The sequence below is a fragment of the Corvus moneduloides genome, chromosome 6 (genome assembly GCF_009650955.1).
Source record: "Corvus moneduloides isolate bCorMon1 chromosome 6, bCorMon1.pri, whole genome shotgun sequence".
In the NCBI taxonomy this organism is placed as follows: Eukaryota; Metazoa; Chordata; class Aves; order Passeriformes; family Corvidae; genus Corvus; species Corvus moneduloides.
In genome coordinates, this window is record NC_045481.1 from 3,162,527 (window position 1) to 3,184,401 (window position 21,875).

General features: G+C 45.9%; 2 protein-coding genes across 4 annotated transcripts; one reads left to right on the forward strand and one right to left on the reverse strand.

Annotated features, from left to right (window-relative positions):
• Positions 1 to 3,329: 3,329 nt before the first annotated feature.
• CDKN3 (cyclin dependent kinase inhibitor 3) lies at positions 3,330 to 8,911 on the forward strand. Of its 2 annotated transcripts, none has more exons than XM_032112604.1 (7): positions 3,330 to 3,552; positions 4,304 to 4,359; positions 4,990 to 5,034; positions 5,905 to 6,127; positions 7,216 to 7,247; positions 7,792 to 7,895; positions 8,617 to 8,911. In XM_032112604.1, the coding sequence occupies exons 1-7, from the start codon at positions 3,383 to 3,385 to the stop codon at positions 8,698 to 8,700; spliced, it is 714 nt and encodes a 237-aa protein (XP_031968495.1). In that variant the 5' UTR covers positions 3,330 to 3,382; the 3' UTR covers positions 8,701 to 8,911. The 2 variants fall into 2 exon arrangements, with proteins under 2 accessions (XP_031968495.1, XP_031968494.1); XM_032112603.1 differs by having other exon boundaries at positions 3,332 to 3,552; positions 8,614 to 8,911.
• A 2,500-nt stretch (positions 8,912 to 11,411) lies between these two features.
• Positions 11,412 to 18,979, reverse strand: CNIH1 (cornichon family AMPA receptor auxiliary protein 1). Of its 2 annotated transcripts, XM_032112605.1 has the most exons (6): positions 18,837 to 18,965; positions 17,612 to 17,680; positions 17,299 to 17,346; positions 14,002 to 14,114; positions 13,437 to 13,580; positions 11,412 to 12,643 (listed from the first exon to the last, which is right to left on the reverse strand). In XM_032112605.1, the coding sequence occupies exons 1-6, from the start codon at positions 18,915 to 18,917 to the stop codon at positions 12,616 to 12,618; spliced, it is 483 nt and encodes a 160-aa protein (XP_031968496.1). In that variant the 5' UTR covers positions 18,918 to 18,965; the 3' UTR covers positions 11,412 to 12,615. The 2 variants fall into 2 exon arrangements, with proteins under 2 accessions (XP_031968496.1, XP_031968497.1); XM_032112606.1 differs by lacking the exon at positions 17,299 to 17,346 and having other exon boundaries at positions 18,837 to 18,979.
• Between the last annotated feature and the right edge of the window lie 2,896 nt (positions 18,980 to 21,875).

Here is a 21,875-nt window from a genome sequence, read left to right on the forward strand (position 1 = left end):
CTCACATAACAAGAACTTTCCATTCATATCTTCATTGTCAGGTAGTGACAATGTAGGGATTCCATTTTCTACAAAGATACAAGTGAAAGGGAAGGAGAGGAAAAAAAGAGAAGATGCTTGAAAATCTTGAAACTCTGTTCCACCTGTTACTGTTTTTCCTCCATAAACAACAACCTGGAAAAGTAAAATGATTCCTTGTGGGATGTTCTGGTGATAAGAGTGATGGAGTGCTCCCAAAGAGACCTGGGACACCACATGAATTAATTAGTCTTACTAAAAGTTCCAGAAACTGAGATATGAAATGAGAAGTGGCAAGTCTTTGGCATCACAGATGATTGTCTGGAGTTATCAGTTACCAATATTCTTCAAATTATTTTGATGATTGGGACGTTTCAGATCTGATTTGATCTCCTTGCAGGGAAAGAACATATCTATAGAGCTTGTTTGTTCGAGGTTTATCTTCACCTAAGAGGATGCACCATCAAGCTCCTCTACCCCTTGTTTCACACCACTCCCTGGCTGTCTCTGCCACACACATTCACGTTCATGCCGAGCTTTTACCTGACATAAATCAATTATTTATTTAGTCCATGCAACCTGAGTGCAGAATGGCAGATAGAAGATGCTTCATCTCTGCAGCACTCCACTGTCCCCAGGGATGAGGGCTCTTCCCATGACCCAGGGACAGCAAAACCAGGTTAGGCTTAGCTGTACTTGTCTGGCAATTGGAATTTTAATACTTTACTGGTATGAAAAGTTACGAACTTGGAATATAAAGCTCTTCACTTTCATCTTTGGTTGGTGCAGGCAGACAGACACAAGAGCCAGGTGTAGCCAGAGGAACATCTGACAGCAGGTCCTGGCCCAGCCAATGATCTAAAAGCCCAATTAAAATTCTGATTAAATCATGTCTTTCACCAATTAAATCTTCCAGATTACATATTTCACCCTATGCCTGTGACTATTTTTATTCACTTCACACAGGCCCCCAGTTCATAAACTGACAAAGACTTCCAGAATGTAAAGCCTTGATGTTGATGCTCTCCTTTTTATTTGTCAAAAGGAGACTTTTTGGCAGAAAACTAACTGTTGTTAGTCTTTCCTACAAAATGCACCACAGACAAGCTTTAGCACATCCCAATTTGATGTGCTGGGCAACAGCTCAATTCAGGAAATAAACAGAACACCCTGATAGGTAACCAGCCAATAAACATAACATTTGTCATTTAATTCTGGAAAATGCCAAGGATAATAATAAGGAAACTCACAGGACTTCCTCAAGCTCAGATTTGGGGTGCTTTTTCCCAATCTTTTTCCTATATCTAGTTCAAATTTCACACTTATTATCCCTATTTATTTCTGCCACAGCCGTTATCATCATTTTAGATTCCGTGCAATAACATTATGATTTCCACTACATGAAGGCACCCAAATTCCTGAGAATTCCTTTGATCTTTTCAAAGAACAATCAGGAGCATTACCATTGTTGCTCTTTCTATATTTATTTATCAGCCTCATGATGCTGCTTCCATAAAGGTGCAATCCCCAGAGTTCAAGTCTGCAATAACTTTCTCTTGAGTAGGCAAAAATCAATCACGGGGGGAAAAAATACAGCGAATTTCACATTTTTATCAGAGTACAAGTGTTGCACATAATATCTAATGGGAGCACAGCTAAAAACAAAAGGAAAAACAACATACCTGCTCCTTTGTGCCTTTCCTGAGGTATTAAAATCATGTTTGCAGCTACAGCGACTGGCTGTCCTCATGTTGCCTCAATGCTTTGGATGCATTTCTTCCCATAGTTCATCACAGTCTGCAACATCTGGATTGTTTTAATTCCCCATTATGCTCAGTAATGTAATTTTTGTACCTCCGCTATCATATTGTGCATTTTAATAAACTCGTCTTCTCCTTGATCCTCTCATCATCTGTTTCTTCGTTCCCTGAACCCATCCTAAATCCTGCTATTCCAAGCAATTTGCTCCTACAATCCTTCTCAGGCAGGTTTCAATAAAACTTCCAGCTGTAAAACTAAAGTTACTAATGTAGGACTAAAATTTAAAATCTCCACACCTGGAGATCTTGCACTGGTCCTACTGGGACTCCCACCAAACTCAAACCACTCGTGCCCAGCCATTCCTTTGACTTGGAACATCTTTGGAAGTCTCCATGGCATTATCCTCTAGATTGATGCCAAAACTCACTGTTTGTGTCTGGCTCCTTCACAACACAGCTCTATGTCTAAACACGGGCTGTAGAAATGCCTTAATATAACTTTAAAAAACAAAATCCCACACTGTTAATTTACTTATTTCTTCCTCTTAATTAACGGCCAGAGTTACTCACAGAATAGACCAGAAATTCTGCAAAAAGAGATTTATTGGAATGCCCTAAGCATAGACAACAGCTCAGCTCTTAAAAAGAGGGAGCCAAAAATATTTTTTCCTCCCTGGAGCCATCCTTCATGCTAGCTAACTTCAGATAAAAACTCCATGCAAGAGCCTTAAAAAACTATTTTTACAGTACAATTAAAAGCAGTACCATGACAAGAATATTTGACATTAAGTTCATGGTTTAAAAGAGCAGAAACAGCTCATTTTCCACTGTTAGAAAATCCTATGTTCTCTGCACATAGAACTGACCACCCAAAACCTCCACAAGGCACCCACTCAAGATCATCCCTGCTCTTGCGTGCGCTGTGAGTGAAGGCTCACATCCATCTCCCATGTTTTATCATGGAATTGCAGAATGGTTTGGGTTGAAAGGGAATTTAAAGCCCATCTAGTTCCACCCTATGCCATCAGCAGGCACCTTCCACTAAACCAGGTTGCTCCAAGCCCCATCCAAGCTGATCTTGGAGCATTGCCAGGGATGGGGCAGCCGCAGCTTCTCTGGGCAACCTGTGCCAGGGCCTCAGCACCCTCACAAGGAAGAGTTTGCTTGCCAATATCCCATTTAACCCTGCCTTCTATCTTTGCGAATTCATTCCCCCTTGCCCTGTCACTTTTAAGACGCAGCGGGACTATCAGGCACGGGATAGTTATGAACACACCCCCAAAGGGATTTAAAAGGGAATTAGGGGCGGGGGATCCGCCCGCGCCCCTCCCCGGAGCCCTCACGGAGCCCCGCCCCCGGCGCTCGAGACCGCCCCCTCCCGCCTCCCCGCCTCAGCCAATCAGCGCAGAGATCGCCGCAGCCGCCGCGTCGGTTTGCGCTTTAAATCCCGCCCCCTCGTTGTTCACCAATCAGAGCGCTTCTCTCATGAAGCCGTGGGGAAGGCCTGCTTGGCTTTCCGCGCACCCTCTGAGTCGCGGCTTCCCATTGGGCGCCGGGCAGAGGGGCGGGGCTAGTTCGAACGGTCGGCGGCGGAGAGCGGCGCCATGGTGAAACCGCTGAGGGGTCGGGATCCGGGTCCTGGTCCTGCCGAGGCTCCCGGCCCCACGGTGAGCCCCCTGCTCTCCCCGCAGCCCGCCGCGGCGCCAGACGACGGCTTCGCCTCCTCAGATGATGAGGCCGCCGAGGAGGAACCGAGTCCGCTCCACATTTCCTGGTGAGGGGACACTCGCGGGGACCTTTCCCTCAGGAAACTATTAAATTCCCCTCCTGAGCAACAAGAGGGTTTTCTCTTCGCGAGAGAAACCCGAGACGGGCTCTGGTGGCCTTCCAGAGTGGGGGTGGCCCGGTGGTGCCCATGAAAAGGGATTAAAGTTGTGCGGGGGAATCGTTAGTGGATGTGGCTGGGGGTGGAAGGGGCCTCTGGAGACCAGCTGGTCCCACGCCCCTGCCTCAGCAGGCTCACCCGCAGCAGAATGCCGAGGATCACATCCAGGTGGGTTTTGAATGTTTCCGGGGAAAGAAACTCCACGAGCTCGCTGGGCAGCCGGTTCCAGGCCTCGGCTCTGTACTCACAGGGTGGGCAGGCCCTGGCACAGGGTGCCCATGGAAGCTGTGGCTGCCCCTGGATCCCTGGAAGTGCCCAAGGCCAGGTTGGATGGGCCTCCGAGCAGCCTGGGCTAGTGGAAGGTGTCCCTGCCCATGGTAGGGGACTGGAATGAGATGATCTTTGAGGTCCCCTCCAACCCAAACCATTCTGTGATTTTGTCACCCTCAAAGTAACATTTTTCCTCATCTTCACTTCCCATATTTCAGTTTGTGCTTGTTGCTCCTCATCCTCCCACCAGACACTTGTGAAAGGGTCTGGCCCCATCCTTTTGACACCTCCTCTGAAGATATTTATATATTTAAATAATCAAAATCTTCCCTTCTGATTTTTATTTATTTTACTTTTTATTTTCTGATAGGTTGTCTTTGTCTCCTTTCTACTCTTCAGAGTTCCTGGGATTATGTTCCCTTCCAGGTAAGAAGCATTCACTGAAATTTGCAGGCATATTTGAAAGCTGAAGAGGAGGAATACTGTACCCCAAAATTCTGTGTTGTGGGTGACTTCTTTTGTAATCTACCACTGAAATATGTGTTTTGGAAACACCAAAGCTAATCTAGAAAATATCTTAATGCAAGATCACATTTTTTAATGTTATAAAAGTAAACATATCAGCTTTGACTGCATTTCTAACTACCAAAACTGCAGCCATGGTGATTCTCCACTCAACTCTTAAACGATCTTTATCCAACCCTTTTATTTGTAGGATGATTTTTGTGTTTTGTGGGACGATGGTTTATGCTGTATCCTGATTTAAAATATCCAAAACTTTTCATCTGGAAAACACAAAGCATCTTACAACCTTGGGCAGATTCCTTTCTTTAATCCTATTACGTTACAGTATTAAGCAGATAATGGTGTCTAAACTGTCTTCTGCACCAGGGATCTACTTGAAAAAACAAGAACTGTGTTTTATTCAGGGTGTGGCTTTGTTGCTTGCTTTGGTTTTGGGGGGAGGCTGCCTGTACTCTGTTCTTCAGCTGCAGCAGCCATCCCATAATTGTCAACTTACCTGGAGTGGTAATTGTTGTTCATAACTTGTTTCAGGTTGCAGGTTTAAGGATGTTAGAAGAAATCTTCAGAAAGATATAGGTGAGTCTTCTTTGTGTCAAGGGCAAGAACAACATGCAGCTGCAGGAAATATCCTGTCAGAGTCATCATCATGACTGGAGATCCCTTTTAAATGTGCAGTGCCACTTCCTCTGCAGCTTCTCTCTGAATATGGAATAAATAGTCAGGATGCTTCCAGGCTGGAGCTGTACAGTACTCATGAGGCATCTTCAGAGCAGCTGGGATCAAGATGAATTACAAACTCATAGTCTTCCTTCTTCCCAGAGAAAAGTGAAATTGGGATAGAAAAGATGGAATTACGTAAAGATTTGTGCTGAGTATTCGGCTGTAAGCACTAAAGAGCAGAGACTAATAGCAAATCCCCACGGTGTTTGGATAAGTCAAGCTTAGGAAGAAATTCCTGGCTGTGAGGGTGGGGAGTCCCTGGCACAGAGAAGCTGTGGCTGCCCCTGGATCCCTGGAAGTGTCCAAGGTCAGGCTGGACCGGGCTTGGAGCAACCTGGGATAGTGGAAGGTGTCCCTGCCCATGGCAGGGGGTGGAACTGGATGGCCTTTAAGGACCCTTCCAACCCAAACCATCCTGGGATTCTGTGATTTTAACTGGAGATGAGACAGAAACATACTTAGCAGGCTGTCTTGGCTGCTGGTATGTTCTCCAGTGAGACTTCTCTCAGGATTCTCTCTGGACTGAGAAAATTCCTCTCCTGGATTACCTGAATGGAAATGTGGGAGAGACTCAGGGGAAGGAAATAACGCTCAAACGAAAATTGCTCACTCCTGTTGTCTTAGCCCCAAAGATTAAACAAGAGACTCAGTACCAAGGTGCTTATCTGTTTATCCTTAAGCTTGATAGGCTTTTGTTTATTTGCAAGTGTCTTAATCTATTGGCAGGAGAACTACAGAACTGTGGGATCCAGAATATCTTTGTGCTTTGTACCAGAGGAGAACTCTCAAAATACCGAGTACCAAACCTGATCGACACCTACCAACAGCACGGCATCTGCGTGCACCACTATCCCATTCCTGATGGGAATGCTCCTGACATTGCCACCTGCTGCAAGATACTGGAAGAGCTCAGAAGCTGCCTGGAAAATAAGCAGAAAACAATGATACAGTAGGTTCTGGCTGCTTCCCCATCATCACCCCACATTCCTGTAAAGGATGCCAGCTTCTCTCCAGATCTATGAGCAGGGGAAACAGGACAGTGTGAAATGGCAGTTGCATTCTTTAGGGTTAGTTCATGCTGTGAAGTCTGCTTGTTCTTCTTCCTGCACCTGTTTGGAGAGAATTCTTCCTTTGAAATACCAGAATGTCCTGTTTCAAGATTAGAATGTCCCATTTCCCCTTGCTCTGTCCAGCAAGAGTTTTAAAGTGTGTTTTGAGTGGCACCACAGGGCTCCTTGCCCCCAGCCTACCTGGGTATCAGGTGTACAGAATGAGTTGGGAGCCTGTTGTCAGAGGCTGTGGCTGCCCCATCCCTGGAAGTGTTCCAGGCCAGGCTGGATGGGGCTTGGAACAACCTGATCCAGTGGAAGGTGTCCCTGCCCATGGCAGGGGGCGGAGTGAAGCGACTCTAAGGTCCCTTCCAACCCAAACTACTCTATGATTCTGTAATATGCCCCTGGACTATTTATCAGGGACTCAGTGGGTTCCAGCAGTGCAAAATTCTCTCCTAAATTCCATTAACGGGTTTAAAGGAATTTATTTAGCTGAGCTCAGAATAAAGGGGAAGAGCTTTCCAAATTCCACGTTCCCTGAGTGATGCCACTGACAGCTTCCTATACAGACATCTACTGAGTCCTTGGTCTTCCTGCTGACACAGAGCCCTGCTGCTCTCCTCACAACTATCCTCAAACCCTTAATCTGGAGTAGGATGTAAAGAAATCTGAGATTGTCCATCCTCATGCTCTTTCCTGTCCTCCTGTGCCTTTGGGACTATTACCAGGAATGAAGGGGAACTTTCAAATTGAAGTTTTCGTGGAAATACATAGAAGGTCCAAAGAATAAATAGGAGATATCCCTGTAGGTATCGAAATAGAATATAGAAAATATGGAGAAATTCTTGTTCTGAGTTTCTTGTACCACTGCTCCTCTTGATTATATTAAGGCAAGAACTGTGTCCATAAATTTATGTGCTGGGGAGTCCCTGGGTGCTGCAGTTTGCTACAGCTCGTTACAACCAGATGTTTTCTTCTCTCCCAGCTGTTATGGTGGCCTCGGACGCTCATGTGTCGGTAAGCACTTGTCTCCCTGCCTGACTAACCCATCCCACAAACCCATGGAGCCACATTCTGCTGGAAGGTTCACTGTGGATGCAATGCAAGCTGCCACTACCAAGAGCAGCCTGGTTAATAGAAAGGAGATGAACCAATTCCTCTGTATCTCTCTTCATCTCAGTGTTCCCCCTTAAAGCTTTCAGGAGCATTAGTTACTGTGTGTGCCCAGAAGGAAGGGGTGGTGATATTGCCAGAAGACACAAAGGGGAATTAACTGGGTGTACTGGCACTCATTCCTGAAAAGCCTAGGAATTGCATCCCAGATGCTGCTGGGAACACAGGGGGAAAACAGTGGGAGGGTTTTCACCTATTTCCAAAGCCCATAGGCTTAAGCAGGAGCAGCAGGCAGATGGGCCAGTGCTCAGAAATAGGATTCTGCAAGAGATCCAATAGATCTGGGACCCGGATAGTTTTGCCAGGGTGGTTTTCATGGGACAAACCTGGGGCTGTGCACAGTCAGAGGTGCTCAGCAGCATCCAGGTGTAAATACTTTCCCTTACAGTGGCTGCCTGTCTCCTGCTCCAGCTTTCGGACACCCTGGCACCTCAGCAGGTGATAGAGAGCCTCAGGAACCTGAGAGGATCAGGGGCCATACAGACCATCAAGGTAATGGGGCTGCAGCAGGTGATACACAGGTCCAAACACCAGCGAGAGCTTGGCCAATCCCCTCCTTCACTTCCCAGAGAGATCCCTCTGTCTTTCCAACAGCTGCTCTCTGGGGTTTGAGCTGTTTCCTGCTTTCAGGAACAACTCCTCCCAGGGAACTAGTGACAGAACGAGGGGAAAAGGCCTCAAGTTGCACCAGAAAAGGTTTAAGTTGGATAATAGGGAAAGTTTTTTTAATGAAAGTGTTGTCCAGCCCTGGCACAGCTGTCCAGGGCAGTGGTGGAGTCCCCATCCCTGGAGGGATTTAAAAACCATAGGGATGCACTTGGGGACATGGGGTAATGGTGGCCTTGGAGTGCTGGGGGAATGGTTGCACTCAAAGATCTTAAAAAGGATTTTCCAACCTAAATGATTCCATTATTCAAAATAAAGCAGCTTTGAATTCTGACAACTCCCACCTCTAAGGACCATGTTTTGCATTGCCTTGGGGAAATACATCACCCATGGCCGTTACAGGGAACCACAGGATCCAAGTCAAAATCCATGGAATCTGTGTCTGACAGTGAAAAATCCCAAAGGATGTACAGTTAGCACACGAAGAACAAATGCACCAGAGGGTGCAGTTTACATCCTGGGGTGTCAAACGACTTTTTAAGACAGGTGGTGCCTCTTCTGCGAGTACAGAGCACTCACTGCAGACCTGGTTGTGCTTTTCCAGCAGTACAATTTCCTCCATGACTTCCGGGAGAACCTGGCTGCACACCTGGCAACAAAGGACCCGGTGCTGAGATCAGCATCGCGGTAGCTGATCCTGCCACGGGCATCTTTGTGTCTCTGTGGAAAACTGGACAAGACACCTCTCTCCTGACCTTTCCTCAGTGCTACTGCCTGCGTGACACAGCTGCTCCCTTCCAAATCCACGTGTAAAGTATTGGGATGGGGAAGGCAATCCTAGAAGATATGCGGCATCTTCTTCTTTGGTGACTTTAATAATCACTGCCTGAAAAATATGTGTACAAGTGTGTTTATGTCCATTGCTGTTCTGCTGGTGCCCTGCACACCTGATGGGCTGGTTTTCCGTGTAATAACATAGAAGAGTCCTGCTGGGATAACGGAGCTGGATAAAACTTGTATCTCTGGAGCTGTTTAAAAACACCCTCACACCCTCAGAAAGTCAAGTCGAGCTGGAGCTCTCACCCCTGACGAGCTCATAACAACTCATTCTAAAATGTCACGGTTCTGCTCAATGTGTTGAGGGATCTTTAGGAAGGAGTCTCCTCATTCCAAAAGCAGGAGGTGTTGTACCAAGACTCTGTGACAAAGCCAGCAGGGGGGTTGTAGGTGACTGTGGCAGGAAGACACTGCTGCAGCTGCGTGGGTGAGCTGGCACAGCCCTTCTGCCTGCTGCCACCACTGAGAGTAAGCAATCAATCAGCTGTGCACTGGGAGGATCTCACAGGAACAGTCCTCTAACAGTCCCCAGCCCTCCTGTTTCACTGTATCCATTCACAAAAGGACGATGAAACAGCTCGTGGTTTTTTGATAAAGTTCAGGATTTTGATAAATTTTGGGACCTTCTCAAGTCAAAAGCTGGGACATGAGACTCCACACAGCACCAGGGGGGTGGAGTTGAACAAGTCCCTGCTTTGTGAACTTCAGAATTTATCTTTTAACGTGCTTGAACCCAGACACTTGAGCACAAGGTGATTTCTGCAGATTAATTAGTGCTTACTGCCATTCCCTTCCCTGCCCTTTGGCAGACAGCAGGGACTTTTCCAGTTTCCACAGCACAGAATCATTTACAGCAACTACCCTGCTCCAAATGTGCCTCAGTACTTAATCCTTGCAACTAATGGTTTTCAGATATTAAATATTTATCACATGACTCAGCAGGAAGCTTGCTGAGGGCAAGAGAAATGTTCTTTATTTTCTCCATAACTTTTTGCCTCCTGAAACTCCAAAAACAATGCTCCACACTTTGAATTCCAAAGGCCTGGTACTCCAGCAAGGCATCACACAAGGTTTACTCCAACATCAGTGGGCCATGAGGCTGACTCTGCTGGACATGGATGGTGTTATCCACACCACTGGGCAGCTGGGAATACTCATCTGCACCCCACGTTCAGCTAAAGCTCATCAGCAGGACAGTGCAAACACTTTGGTAAATCTTCCTGGGCAAAGCTGGAGGGGCTGCAGGAGCAGCTGTCAGTTGGGCTGCCAGGCCTGCGTTGTTTATTCCAGTGTGAAATTTGGCTCAAACCAGCCCAAATGCCAAGGGAATGAGAGATTTCTTTAGAAGTCAGGAGAGCCAGGGCTACAAGCAGCCAGTCTCGTTTCCGTAATAGATTAATAAATATACAAACATAAGAAAGGTTTAATGAGTTTTACTTCTACAGGCTGAAGTCATCTCTTATATCTCTGGAGGAGCCAAGCAGCAGAAAAATAAAAATGATCCAACAGGAACAATATTTGTGAGTTTCCAAAAAAGCCTTTCAAAATTCTTCTGTGAAAAGCTAAAAATTATGATTGCATGAGGAAAAAAATCATCATGGAATGCTGAAGGCTTGAGCAGTAAGGGCATGGGAAATGCTCAATAAATGCAAGGAAACATGAGAAAAAAAATTTATGTACAAAAGAATAAGCTGTCAGAACTATTACTACTTAGGAAAGAGAATTTTAAGTTATCACAGTCTGAATTCTCTTACCCCCAGTATATTTAAAAAAACTAGAAACTGCCACTCTACATCCCCTGGGAACCCAAACTTTGTGTCATAATAGCCTAGAAAAGGGAAAAGTTGTGGAGGAGAAAGGACAGTCCCAAAGCTAGGGAAGGATTTCCACCCACAGATCAAACAGACATCCACTTTGACAGATGCCATGAGTAAAGTCTCTTCATTCATACCCAGCACAGGTAAGGTGGAAAGGGGGACGTTTTCACCATGTCCTAAAAAATAAGAGTTGAGGATCACTAAGTGAAGTCTGGCAGAACTGTTAAAATAACTATTTTTTACACACAGCAATTCCATTGCAGAACTCATTGTCTCAGGATTGCCCAGAGCAGCTGTGGCTGCCCCTGGATCCCTGGCAGTGCCCAAGGCCAGGCTGGACAGGGCTTGGAGCAGCCTGGGACAGTGGAAGGTGTCCCTGCCATGGCAGGCGGTTCGAAAGAGATGGGCTTTAATGTCCCTTCCAACCCAAACCGTTCTGGGATTCTGTGATCTTTCCGACCAGGCTATAAAAGTGCTCAAAAAGGAACTGATGACAGAAAAGCCATTCAGAACTTTTTAAAATGCCAAAGCCCACTCAGGACATCTGTAACACACGAATTTCCAAATTTCTCACTCTTCAGGCAGATACTCAACACCTGCCCTGCTTCATATTCCTTTCCTCAGCCACTGCCACTTCCCAACACGCCAGTGTTGGAATATCTGAATTTCTGGTGGAACCCAGTGCAGCCATTCACACAACTTTTATTGCTTCTAGCACCCAAGAGACCCAAAGTGAACAAATACACAGTTTATGCAAAAAAAAAGTTTTACTAGAACAGGGAAACTCTGCATTGTTCTCCAGCACAGGTAAATGAAAAAGATTCCTAATTATTACTCGTAAATTAAGCAGCTGTTCACAGTCACAATTTACAATGCAATATTTATCTGAAACATCTTCCCCTGCCCCGTCTGCTATTTAACTTCATGAAAAAAAGCAGGAAATCAGAGCTTCCCTTTTCTAGAGGTAACTCAATTCCATGTTCTATTTTTAAAGGGAATGCAATTATCCACTGTAAAACGACTGATGAACACAGCAAGGATCTACTGAATTTAAAAAAACAAAAGGCACCAGATAAAAAGAAGTGTTGCTGAATTTGAGATTTGTTTTTTATTATCATTTATTGCACTAAGGAACAGCGGGGCAGTTTCACAATCTCACTTTCTGCTTTGAAAAATCTGTAGTATTTACTATTCTTAAACCCAAGAATGTTTTCATCATTGGACTCGATAAACGTTGGAGGTTTGTGCATTTGTTAATCAGACAGCACAGACATTTAAAAAAATCATTTAAAATTCATTCCTTCATGGACAATTCAGCTTCTCCTACCACAATGACACAGGCTCGAGATTAAAGCAGGGGTAATGTCTGGAGAAGATACAGAAGGCTCTGGACCATGCACATACAGGGAAAGATTAACCAGATAGAAAAAAAAAATAAACCAAAATAGAACTATTTTTGCATTTGTTTCCATGAATTAATATCCTAAGACCAACATCACCTACGGGCAAAACACAGAGCATTCCAGTCCTCAAGCTCTTGGAGCTAGGGCTGATGTAAAGAGTGGGATACACAAGTCCAAGTGAGCCACTACAAAGCCCATCCTACAGCAAATCCCTAGAGTACTAAGGCTAGTAGTAACCAACACCTACTCGAAGGTTATGGCTGTTCCTTAAGGAGTGCAAAGTCAAAACTTTTCAAACCCCAGTCATCTTTATATTAATTTACACATAATTCATTAATTTCAGCGTCCCAGTAAAATATAAGAAAACAGTCTTTCCACAAGTATAAAATGTGGAAATATTTTAAAAATAGGGGAGTCATTGTTTTCTAACTCAATTGCAAACATCAGGTTCTGGATTTAATCTTGGTCAGAGGTTCTTGCTGTAAAGAATCTGTGTTTTTTGTGGCTTTTGCATGCACTTAACTGGAACAAAGCTTGCTGAATGTCTTCTTAAGAGCTCACCAGAACATAAATCATGCTGCAAAAGAAAATAAAAATATTAAGATGCATCATTTTGATTAGCGTTACATATTTAACAGTGTATGTTATAAGGAACAAGTCCATTTGAGATATGTGGATTGTGACTGAAGATGTGACACAATGACTTCTACTTTTGACTTCAACAAAATCACATTTACATCAAATACTTTTCTCTGAAAACAATGTTTCAGCTTCTTAATAAAAACAAGAATTTATTTTATTTTATTGTATTATGCTTAACAGAAGAAAAGCTTGGAGCTTTTCTGTCTACAGTCATGGAACAAAGATTCGAAATAGTAATTCTGACCAAATTAGGATTTGTGTTTTAAAGCAGAATCAGTGGCGAATGTGGATTCTTTTTCAGGAAAGTTGGCACTGCAGATGATCATACAGACTCCCAGCACGTTTTGGGTTGGAAGGACCTTGTAGATCATCTCGTTCCAACCCCTGCAGTGGGCGGGGAGACCTTTGCCTAAGCCAGGTTGCTCCAAGCCCCCTCCAACCCAGCCTGGAACACTTCCAGGGATCCAGGGGCAGCCACAGCTTCTCTGGGCTTCCTGTGCCAGGGCCTTACCCCTCTCACAGGGAAGAATTCCTTCCCAATATCCCATCTGACCCTGCCCTCTGGCAGTAGGAAGCCATTCCCACGTGTCCTATCACTATACATTCTCGTCCAAAGTCCCTCTCCAGCTCTCCTAGGCTCCCTTCCAGCACTGGAAGGAACATATTCCTACGGACAGTATTTCTCTGCTGCACTGAGCCAAAAGTTCAGACTGAAGAGGAAAACTTACCCATATAAGTAGTAAAAAAAAGATAGAAGGTAGAATGCTAATTTGCACCATCCTTCTTTCTGGCAATAGGCTAAAATATCTGCATTCATGATGGTCGTAGGATCGTAGAGCCCTGGGCCACTCATCACAGGTCTGCTCATGTACCTGGAACAAGGCACAGGCAGGTGTGAGGTGACAGCCATGGGAAACGTGGGTCCTGCCCCCCACCCACCATGGAATACCAGAACTGAGACAAGGAGTAACACCCTTTACAGAGAAATGTAATGTCTTATACAGGAGAATGGAATCGCCACTTCCACTGGCATTCCACACTGGGAATTGTCTCAGTGCACCTCTGACACGTCAGCGACTTTAACGCACACAACACAACTCAATTCTTGCACAGCACAAGGGAATAAAAAATAGAAACACCCGAGAAAGCCAGGTGATGGTTCTTATTGTACAGCCATGACCTAAACTTTCCCAGAAAGCATCTGTGTTTTCCCAAGACACAGAACACTGGATAGAACACAGCAACAGAGAATGAGTAACAATTCACTGAGCATAACAGACTTGCCAAAATTACCTCCAAATATGATAAGCCAACAAGGGCATATTGAGACCCAGTGTGAGCCACTCAGCTGCACAGAGAAACATGACACAGAAGAATGCATGGATGAGGTACTCTGGAAGTACAAGCTGGAAAAGAAAAAGATGAGTTAGAAGTTTCAATTACACAGAGCAAAACGTGGCATTTCAGCTACTTTGGAGGTGAGCGATTGCTTAAAAATATTATTTAAAACCAACACTAACAAGAACAAGACTGTGGAATGTGAAAGCAGCAGCCAGCACTATGTGCCTTGCTGTTTTCACATGATATTCATGAACCAAGGAGAAAAACTTAAAAGATTAACTGCTCAGATCAGTATTTTTTTATTGCTTCTATTAAATTAACAGATTCCACGCTTTATGCGTGACACTCAGAAGAGATCACTGAGATATTTCTGCTCATGCAACAGAGAAATATCAGTAGAAAACATGCTCTGCAGAACAGTTTATAGGCAAAAAGATGTTTGTGTTTTCCTGTTTTACAGCTTTGTTTTGGTCTTCACAGATCCAGAACTTTTCAAAGTCGAATTATTCCCAAAATGTAACACCCCAGGCAGAGCTTTACCCAACCAAACCAACGGTGACGTGGTCACACACACAGGTCTGCACAGAGGAGCTGCTCTGCACGGACAGTTTGGGGGGAATCGGGCAGTTTTCCCTCACAGGTTCCCACTGTGCATGCTTTACAGCATCATGCTTCCAGCAGAAGCCCACAGAGCTCAGTATCAAGGTACTATGGATCACAGGAAGCATGGAATGCTGCGTGTATTAGTGTTGTTAATAGGAACAACATGGAGAGGTACAGAGAGTAAACACATGCAAAGAGCTGCAAAATCTCACACCCAACACAGGAGTTCAGTTTCTACAAGTCACCCCAAAGCATTGCTATTTGCTGTTTTATCACCAGGTTCAGAAAGCATCAAACAAATCAGACTGGTCTGAGTTGGGAGGGACCTTAAAGCCCATCCAGTTCCACACCTTCCACTACCCCAGGTTGCTCCAAGCCTCCTCCAACCTGGCCTGAACACTTCCAGGGATGGGGCAGCCACAGCTTCTCTGGGCACCCTGGGCCAGGGCCTCACCACCCTCATTATGAAGAATTTCTTCCCAATATCCCATCCATCCCTGCCCTCTGGCAGTGGGAAGCCATTCCCCCTTGTCCTGTCCCTCCATCCCTTGTCCCCAGTCCCTCTCCAGCTCTCCTGGAGCCCCTTCAGGCCCTGCAAGGGGCTCTGAGCTCTCCCTGGAGCCTTCTCCTCTCCAGGCTGAACACCCCCAGCTCTCCCAGCCTGGCTCCAGAGCAGAAGCAGCAGATCTGTAAAGGTTCTGCCTTCTAAACTCAGGCCCAGTAAAACTTCTCCTCATGGAAAACACCCCATTTTTACCCAGAGGTTTAAATTGTCTATGTGTGCGCGCATGTACACACACAACATACTCTGCCCTCTTTTTTTGTGCAATATGATTAACATTGCATTGGATCATTACATCAAAGTTTCAGTGGTTTCTAATTTTTTTCTTCTTAAAACCCCAAAATATCTTTCTAGAAATCTAAAGGCTACCAACAAACACACCACCTACTTTGCTACAATATTCTAATTCTCTAAATGAAGAATATCAAACAAAGCAAACTTGCACCAACACCACCAAAATTCAGCTGTTATACAGAAAATGTTTCAAGTAAATATTTTCATCCAGATCCTTCTTTGCATACTTACCATTTACACATGGCAATCATTTATAGCAGAACAACAACCACCCTGTCCACCATACAGTGCATTTGGCAGCCTGCTCAGACAGTTTCACCAGGCCTGAAAAATCTGTATTTATTTACCTACACATCTCAAAATACATTTTTCTTTTCTCTTGTTTATTATACCCTACTCCCACACCAGAATACCTGCCTCTTTCCAATCTCTCCCACTTGATCCTCCCTGCCTGTCCTAAAGAAAAATGAATTACATCAGACCCTACCATATTTATCACAGAAGTGAGGGAGGATGGATCTGGTTGCTGAGAAAAGACACGACTATAACAGGAGCAGAGAAGAGAAGGAATCAGCAGTGTACTAAGGAGTTACTATTTTAGGCTAATCTTTCCACTAAGGTGCCTCAATTCCTACCAGGATCTTTGGTTCTTTGTACAGGAAAACAGCACACCTGCCTGTTTGTCCAGCATCATGTACCAGATCCCCTCAAGAGCCTGAACTTCACTTGTGGGGACTAATCTGCTTCCACAGGAACAGCAAATATGAAGTTATTTCAGACTTTCAGATCACAAAGCTGCCATGTAAAGGACACTCCATGCACGTGGGCAGCAGGTTAATGTTTGGTTAAACATGCACATTTTTACACTACAAAGGTTGCAGTAAGGTCATAATGCATCGATGTAATGAGAGTTGGCCTCTCCCACACTGCAGCAGAGATGACTGGAACAGACCAAGCAAGGGAAACTGTTAGATGCACAGCTCTCCTAGCAGCAAACCTCCTCTCCTCCTCCCCACCCTCCTCACACTGAAATACTCACTTTCATTTGTGTGCTGTATATCTACACACTCCTTCCCCCCCACCCCCTTGCCAATTACAGTAAATTCTTTTTTTGTTGCATATTTTACTTAAAACACGCTAAAGCTACAGTTCAGGCCACGCCACTGTGCTGCCCCTGCATCCTCCCTCAGCCTGGGCACACACAAAGGAAAAGCCATAAGAAATGCACAAAATGCTGCAGGATCAACCTCTGTGCTCTTTAACAAGCCTCCCTGATGCTGCTGGCCTGAAAGAGATGCAGGCAAATAGTTTGCCTCAAATTCATTTCCTAAGCCAAGGAGTGTCCGAGTTGCATCAGAGAGAGGACACTGGGACACACCCCTGATCCTGGAACACAGAACAGAGAAGTGAGGATATCAGCTATCACCTTCCACTCACCTAAATCCTCAAAAAAGAATCAGAATTGACTTGGTCAATGCTTAAAAAAACCCCAGGTATTCTCCTCTAATCTGAATTCAGTAAATCTGTCCTGAAAAACACAATTTATTTCTGCCTGAAGTTATTTTTTGACACCTAACAGGCATGTAACAGTTTTCCCCATGTTGCTGGGTAAGCAAGCAGAATTGGTTTGGCACAAAATATGGAAATCCATGAGGTTGTCGTAAACCCCAACGAACAAATAACGAGCAGATGAACAGGCAGACTAAACAAAACAGCTAAATAGTATTACAAATGTTCCTAACAAAATGAAAGGGAAGTTCAAAAACATGAAACTGAAAAGCAGTACACACCTTTAATGCAATTTTGACTCTTTTAATCTTTTTGACCTTTTCAACTGTCTTTGTGCCGAAAATGTGGAAAGCAGATTGAAAGAATGTTAGTATGACAGCTGACAAGATCACCATCAGATTAATAACAGTCAGAATATTCAACTTGAAAGTAAAGAATCAGACAAAGAATTTCCCTAGAACCTCTACCAACAGCAAGGGCTTCTCAACCCAGATGCAATTCTATTGCCCAGGCTGATTGCATCAAGATACCACCAAAAATAAGCACTTTACACATATTTATTTAGCAAAACAAAACGTTCAGTGTGCTACTTACAGGATTGAGTGTATTACATTGGTCTATGGGGTTCTTGTAATCAGTCTTCAGTTCATCAAATGCTATAATCTAGAGGAAAAAAAATGAAAGTTTTGATTCCCCAGGAGCAATTGTGTATTTTATTCATGAAAAGTAGCATTTTGGCACAGAACTGCTACCTTTGTTCTCAGTAACATTTCAGCTAACTTCTGCCTTCGTAAACTCACAGGTAAGACAGATGTGAAACAGGTTTTACATATACAAAACAGAAGATTCTTCAGATATTCAAAAACCTCTGACTACTCTCCAATTTTTTATCTCCCCACCCACAATGAATTTCCTACATCCCTTCATCAGTTTTCAACCTCCCTCGCTGTGCAGACCCCAAACCTCACTCAGGACTCTCTTGGTGACCAGCAGGAACCCGGCATGGGGTTCCTTAATCCAGAAAAAGCAATAGCAAGCTTGAAAGCCGACAGATACTTTCCTCATTGTCAAAGTAAATGCTGAGCCCACAGAACTGTTAGGACTGGAAGGGACCTCTGGAGACCCTCCAGTCCAACCTCCCTGCCAAAGCAGGATCACCTAGAGCAGGGTATATCTCCAAAAGATCCATTAAAAAAACCCGAAATATGTACACCGGTCTTTATCTTGACATAAAAATAAAGACAAAGATGCAGCATGAAGTACAAAAGGCACTTGTACACAACAAATGTCCTGCCAAGCATCACATCCTCCCTCAGAGCACCTCGTCTCAGGCAGGGTCCTGTTGGCTGCTCTCCCTGTGCCAGGCTCGAGGAGCAAATCACAGAATCATGGAATGGCTTCGGCTGGAAGGGACCTTAAAGACCATCCAATTCCAACTCCCTGCCATGGGCAGGGATCCCTTCCACTCGACCAGGTTGCTCCAAGCCCCATCCAATCTGACCTGGAACACTTCCAGGGATGGGGCAGCCACAGCTTCTCTGGGCAATCTGTGCCAGGGTTCACCACCCTCACAAGGAAGAATTCCTTCCCAATATCCCATCTAACCCTGTCTTCTGTCAGCGGGAAGCCACTGCCCCTTGTCCTACCACTCCATGCCCGTATATAAAAACCCATTTTATCCGCAGAGAGGCCGATCCCCGCTCCGAGGGCGGTTCCGGATGCGGTTCCCCCGCTCCCTCGGCGGCTGTCCGGGGACGCCCTGGCGGCTCTCCGGGGCCCTTCCCCGGGCGGTCCTCTGCTCCGCGGTGCCCGTACTCACATGCCAGATGGCGAAGAAGATGAGGGCGGCCGTGAGCAGCAGCGCCAACATGTAGCAGAAGGCGGCGAACGTGAAGGCCATGGCGGCGGGGCCGCGCGGGGGCTGCCGGACGCCTCAGCAGCCGCCGCGCAGCCGCCATGGCCGCGCCCGCAGCGCCCCCTGCCGGCCCCGCCCGCCGCCGCCATTTCCTGACGGGGGTGTGAGGGGATGGGACAAAAACCCGGGTTTTTCACGTTGAAGGGTGGGAGGAGGAAGCGCGATCGCGCTAAACGGAGCGCGGTGTGAGAGGGGTTGGCATAGAATCGTGGAAGCACAGAATCACAGGATCATTCAGTTTGGAGAAGACCTCCAAGATCATCGACTCCAACCTGTGTCTGTCACCACGTTGTCAATAGACCAGAGCACTGAGTGTCACGTCCAGGCGTTCCTTGAACACCTCGGGGATGAGGACTCCACCCCCTCCCTGGGCAACCTTTTCCCAATGACTGACCACCATTTCCATGGACAAAATTTCCATAACACCAATCCAAACCTCCCCTGATGCAATCTGAGGCCGTTTCCCCTTGTCCTGTCCCTTGTTCCCTGGGAGCAGAGCCCGAGCCCCCTGGCTGACCCCAGGGAGTTGTGCAGAGCCAGAAGGTTCCCCCGAGCCTCCTTTTCTCCAGGCTGAGCCCCCCCCCCCAGCTCCCTCAGCCGCTCCTGGGGCTCCAGAGCCTTCCCCAGCTCCATTCCCTTCCCTGGACACGCTCCAGCCTCTCAATGTCCTTCCTGAACTGAGGAGCCCAGAACTGGACACAGCACTTGGTGGCCTCACCAGTGCCCAGCTCGGGGGAACAAGCACTACCCTGATCCTGCTGCCACACTATTGCTGACACAGGCCAAGTGCCAGTGGCCTCTTGCCCACCTGGGCACACCCCAGCTCATGTTCAGCTGCTGTCAACCAGCACCCCCTGGTCCTTTCCCACTTTCCAGACCCTCTGCCCCAGCCTGGAGTGCTCCATGGGGCTGTTGAGACCCAAGTGCAGGACCTGACACTTGTTCTTACTCAACTTTGAATAAGACTGTTGGTCTAAGCCCATCCTGTCCAGGTCCTTCTACATGGCCTTCATGCCCTGTAGCAGATCCATACTCCCACACAATGTGGCGTTGTCCACGCATTTGCTAATGGCAGACTCAATCCCCTCATCCAGATCATCAATAAAGACATTAAACACGACTGGGCCCAGCACTGATCCCTGGGGGACACCACCAGTGTGCAGCACCATTCCCCGCCACTGTTTGGGCCCAGCCATGCAGCCAGTTCTTAACCCAACCTAGAGTGAACCTGTCCAAGTCATGGACTGCCAGTTTTTCCAGGAGTTTGTGTTGAAAAGGAACTTAAAAACTATCAATTTTCAACCCAGTGCCATGGGCAGGTACACCTTCCACTAGACCTGTCCAACCTGGCCTTTAATACTTCCAGGGATGGGGCAGCCACAGCTTTTCTCTGCAACTCATGCCAGGGCCTCACCACCCTCAACAGGAAGAATTTCTTCTTAATACCTCATCTAAGTCTTCCCTCTTTTAGTTTACATCCATTCCCCCATGTCCTGTCCCTACCTGACCATGTGAGATTCCCTGGTCAGCGCAAGCTACATCTGTAGAAAAGGGAAATAGCAAATTTAGGAAGAAATGGCTGGAGAGGGCTGTGCTGTGTGTGCCCGGGGGAAGGGAGGGCTGGTCATACAATCCCAAATCGATACAACTTGGAGCCTGCCCAAAGGAAACAGCAAGATGAGAAAAGAGTTTGAGGAGAAGATCACCCCACTCTCCTTCCAAAGGGTCACATAAAAGTTGTTTCAGTTTAAGCAGTGACACCATGCAGTAAAGGCAAGCCAGGGTGACATTGCTGCAATCATTTCCTCTGGAGCAGAGTGAGGGATGATTTCCATAAAACCAACAGCTGCCAAATGAAATAATATTTTCCGGTGTTATCTGCTGGAAAGCTTTATACACAATTAATGGAGTGTCACAATGAGAGATGAACAGAAACTTTATTTCCTTCACCAAAATACAGGAAAAACTGTAGCAAAAGAGCAGTCTTTAGGAAATCAGCTGTTGCAAAGATAAAGTTGATGTTTCGGTGTAAAATCACTCATCTCGTCCACAAACTACTCTCAATAAAACCACAGTGGTGTCATTATACCCCATGAAACTTTGATGTGAAACCCAGAAAACAGATTTTAAAATAAATTTTAGTGAAGATGACCCCTGCACAACCTGTTCTAGTGGAGGCTGTCCCTGCCCATGGCAGGGTGTTGGAACAAGATGGGGTTTGAAGACTCTTCCAACCCAAACCAGTGTCTGATTCTGAGATTAATTAGAAGGTAAGACAACACAAGGCCAGGAGAGTGTGGGGTGGGTACTGCAGCCCAGGCAGCTGCTCTGAGCCATTCCCAACTCTGTCCCAGGAGCCTTCCCATCGCTTTGCAAGAGGGATAGACAAGATGACCACTGGGCAGTGAGAACATCAGTAAAGGCTGAGCCTGTTGTGGTTTCCTTCCAGCTCAGGCTGACAGGATGTGGTTAGGAAGAGAGGCCCTGGCAGTGCATCACAGCCACCTCCCAACCACTCCTTATCCCTCGCTCCTGAGGAGCCAGAAACAACAATTTCTGCAATTCCTCTGCAATAACTTAGCTTTCTTCATATAACTTGGTGCTTCTTTAGCCTTATTTGTTAGCAAATTGTTTATTTCTTACTTGGAGTACCCTTGAGCTGCACAGGCACACTTACTCCCACAGCCATTGGACTGACTGTGCTAGAAAACCTGACATCCAGCATTCAAACTCTCTGGTTCAGGCTTTTCCAAAGCCATCCAGGAGGCCAGTTTGCATTAGAAGAGCTGCGGGAGGTAGAGAAACAGAGGATGGGTGCAGAGATCCTCTTATACCTTGGGGCTGGAGAATGCTGGTTTTCCACTGCAGTTTGATCCATTCAAGGTAGATACTTCTGTATTTGATGATTTCTTGTACATCAAAATGTTGTGCAACAGGGATGTG

Bases quoted from the DNA above. Each gene is read 5' to 3' on its own strand.
- CDKN3 (XM_032112603.1), top strand. From the start codon at position 3,383: ATGGTGAAACCGCTGAGGGGTCGGGATCCGGGTCCTGGTCCTGCCGAG. The intron at 3,553-4,303 runs GTGAGGGGACAC...ATTTTCTGATAG, and splicing joins AGTCCGCTCCACATTTCCTG to GTTGTCTTTGTCTCCTTTCT. The intron at 7,896-8,613 runs GTAATGGGGCTG...GTGCTTTTCCAG, and splicing joins GGGCCATACAGACCATCAAG to CAGTACAATTTCCTCCATGA.
- CNIH1 (XM_032112605.1), bottom strand. From the start codon at position 18,917: ATGGCCTTCACGTTCGCCGCCTTCTGCTACATGTTGGCGCTGCTGCTC. The intron at 17,681-18,836 runs GTGAGTACGGGC...TTTTTCCTCTAG, and splicing joins TCTTCTTCGCCATCTGGCAT to ATTATAGCATTTGATGAACT. The intron at 13,581-14,001 runs GTAATTTTGGCA...GCCTTGTTCCAG, and splicing joins TTGGCTTATCATATTTGGAG to GTACATGAGCAGACCTGTGA.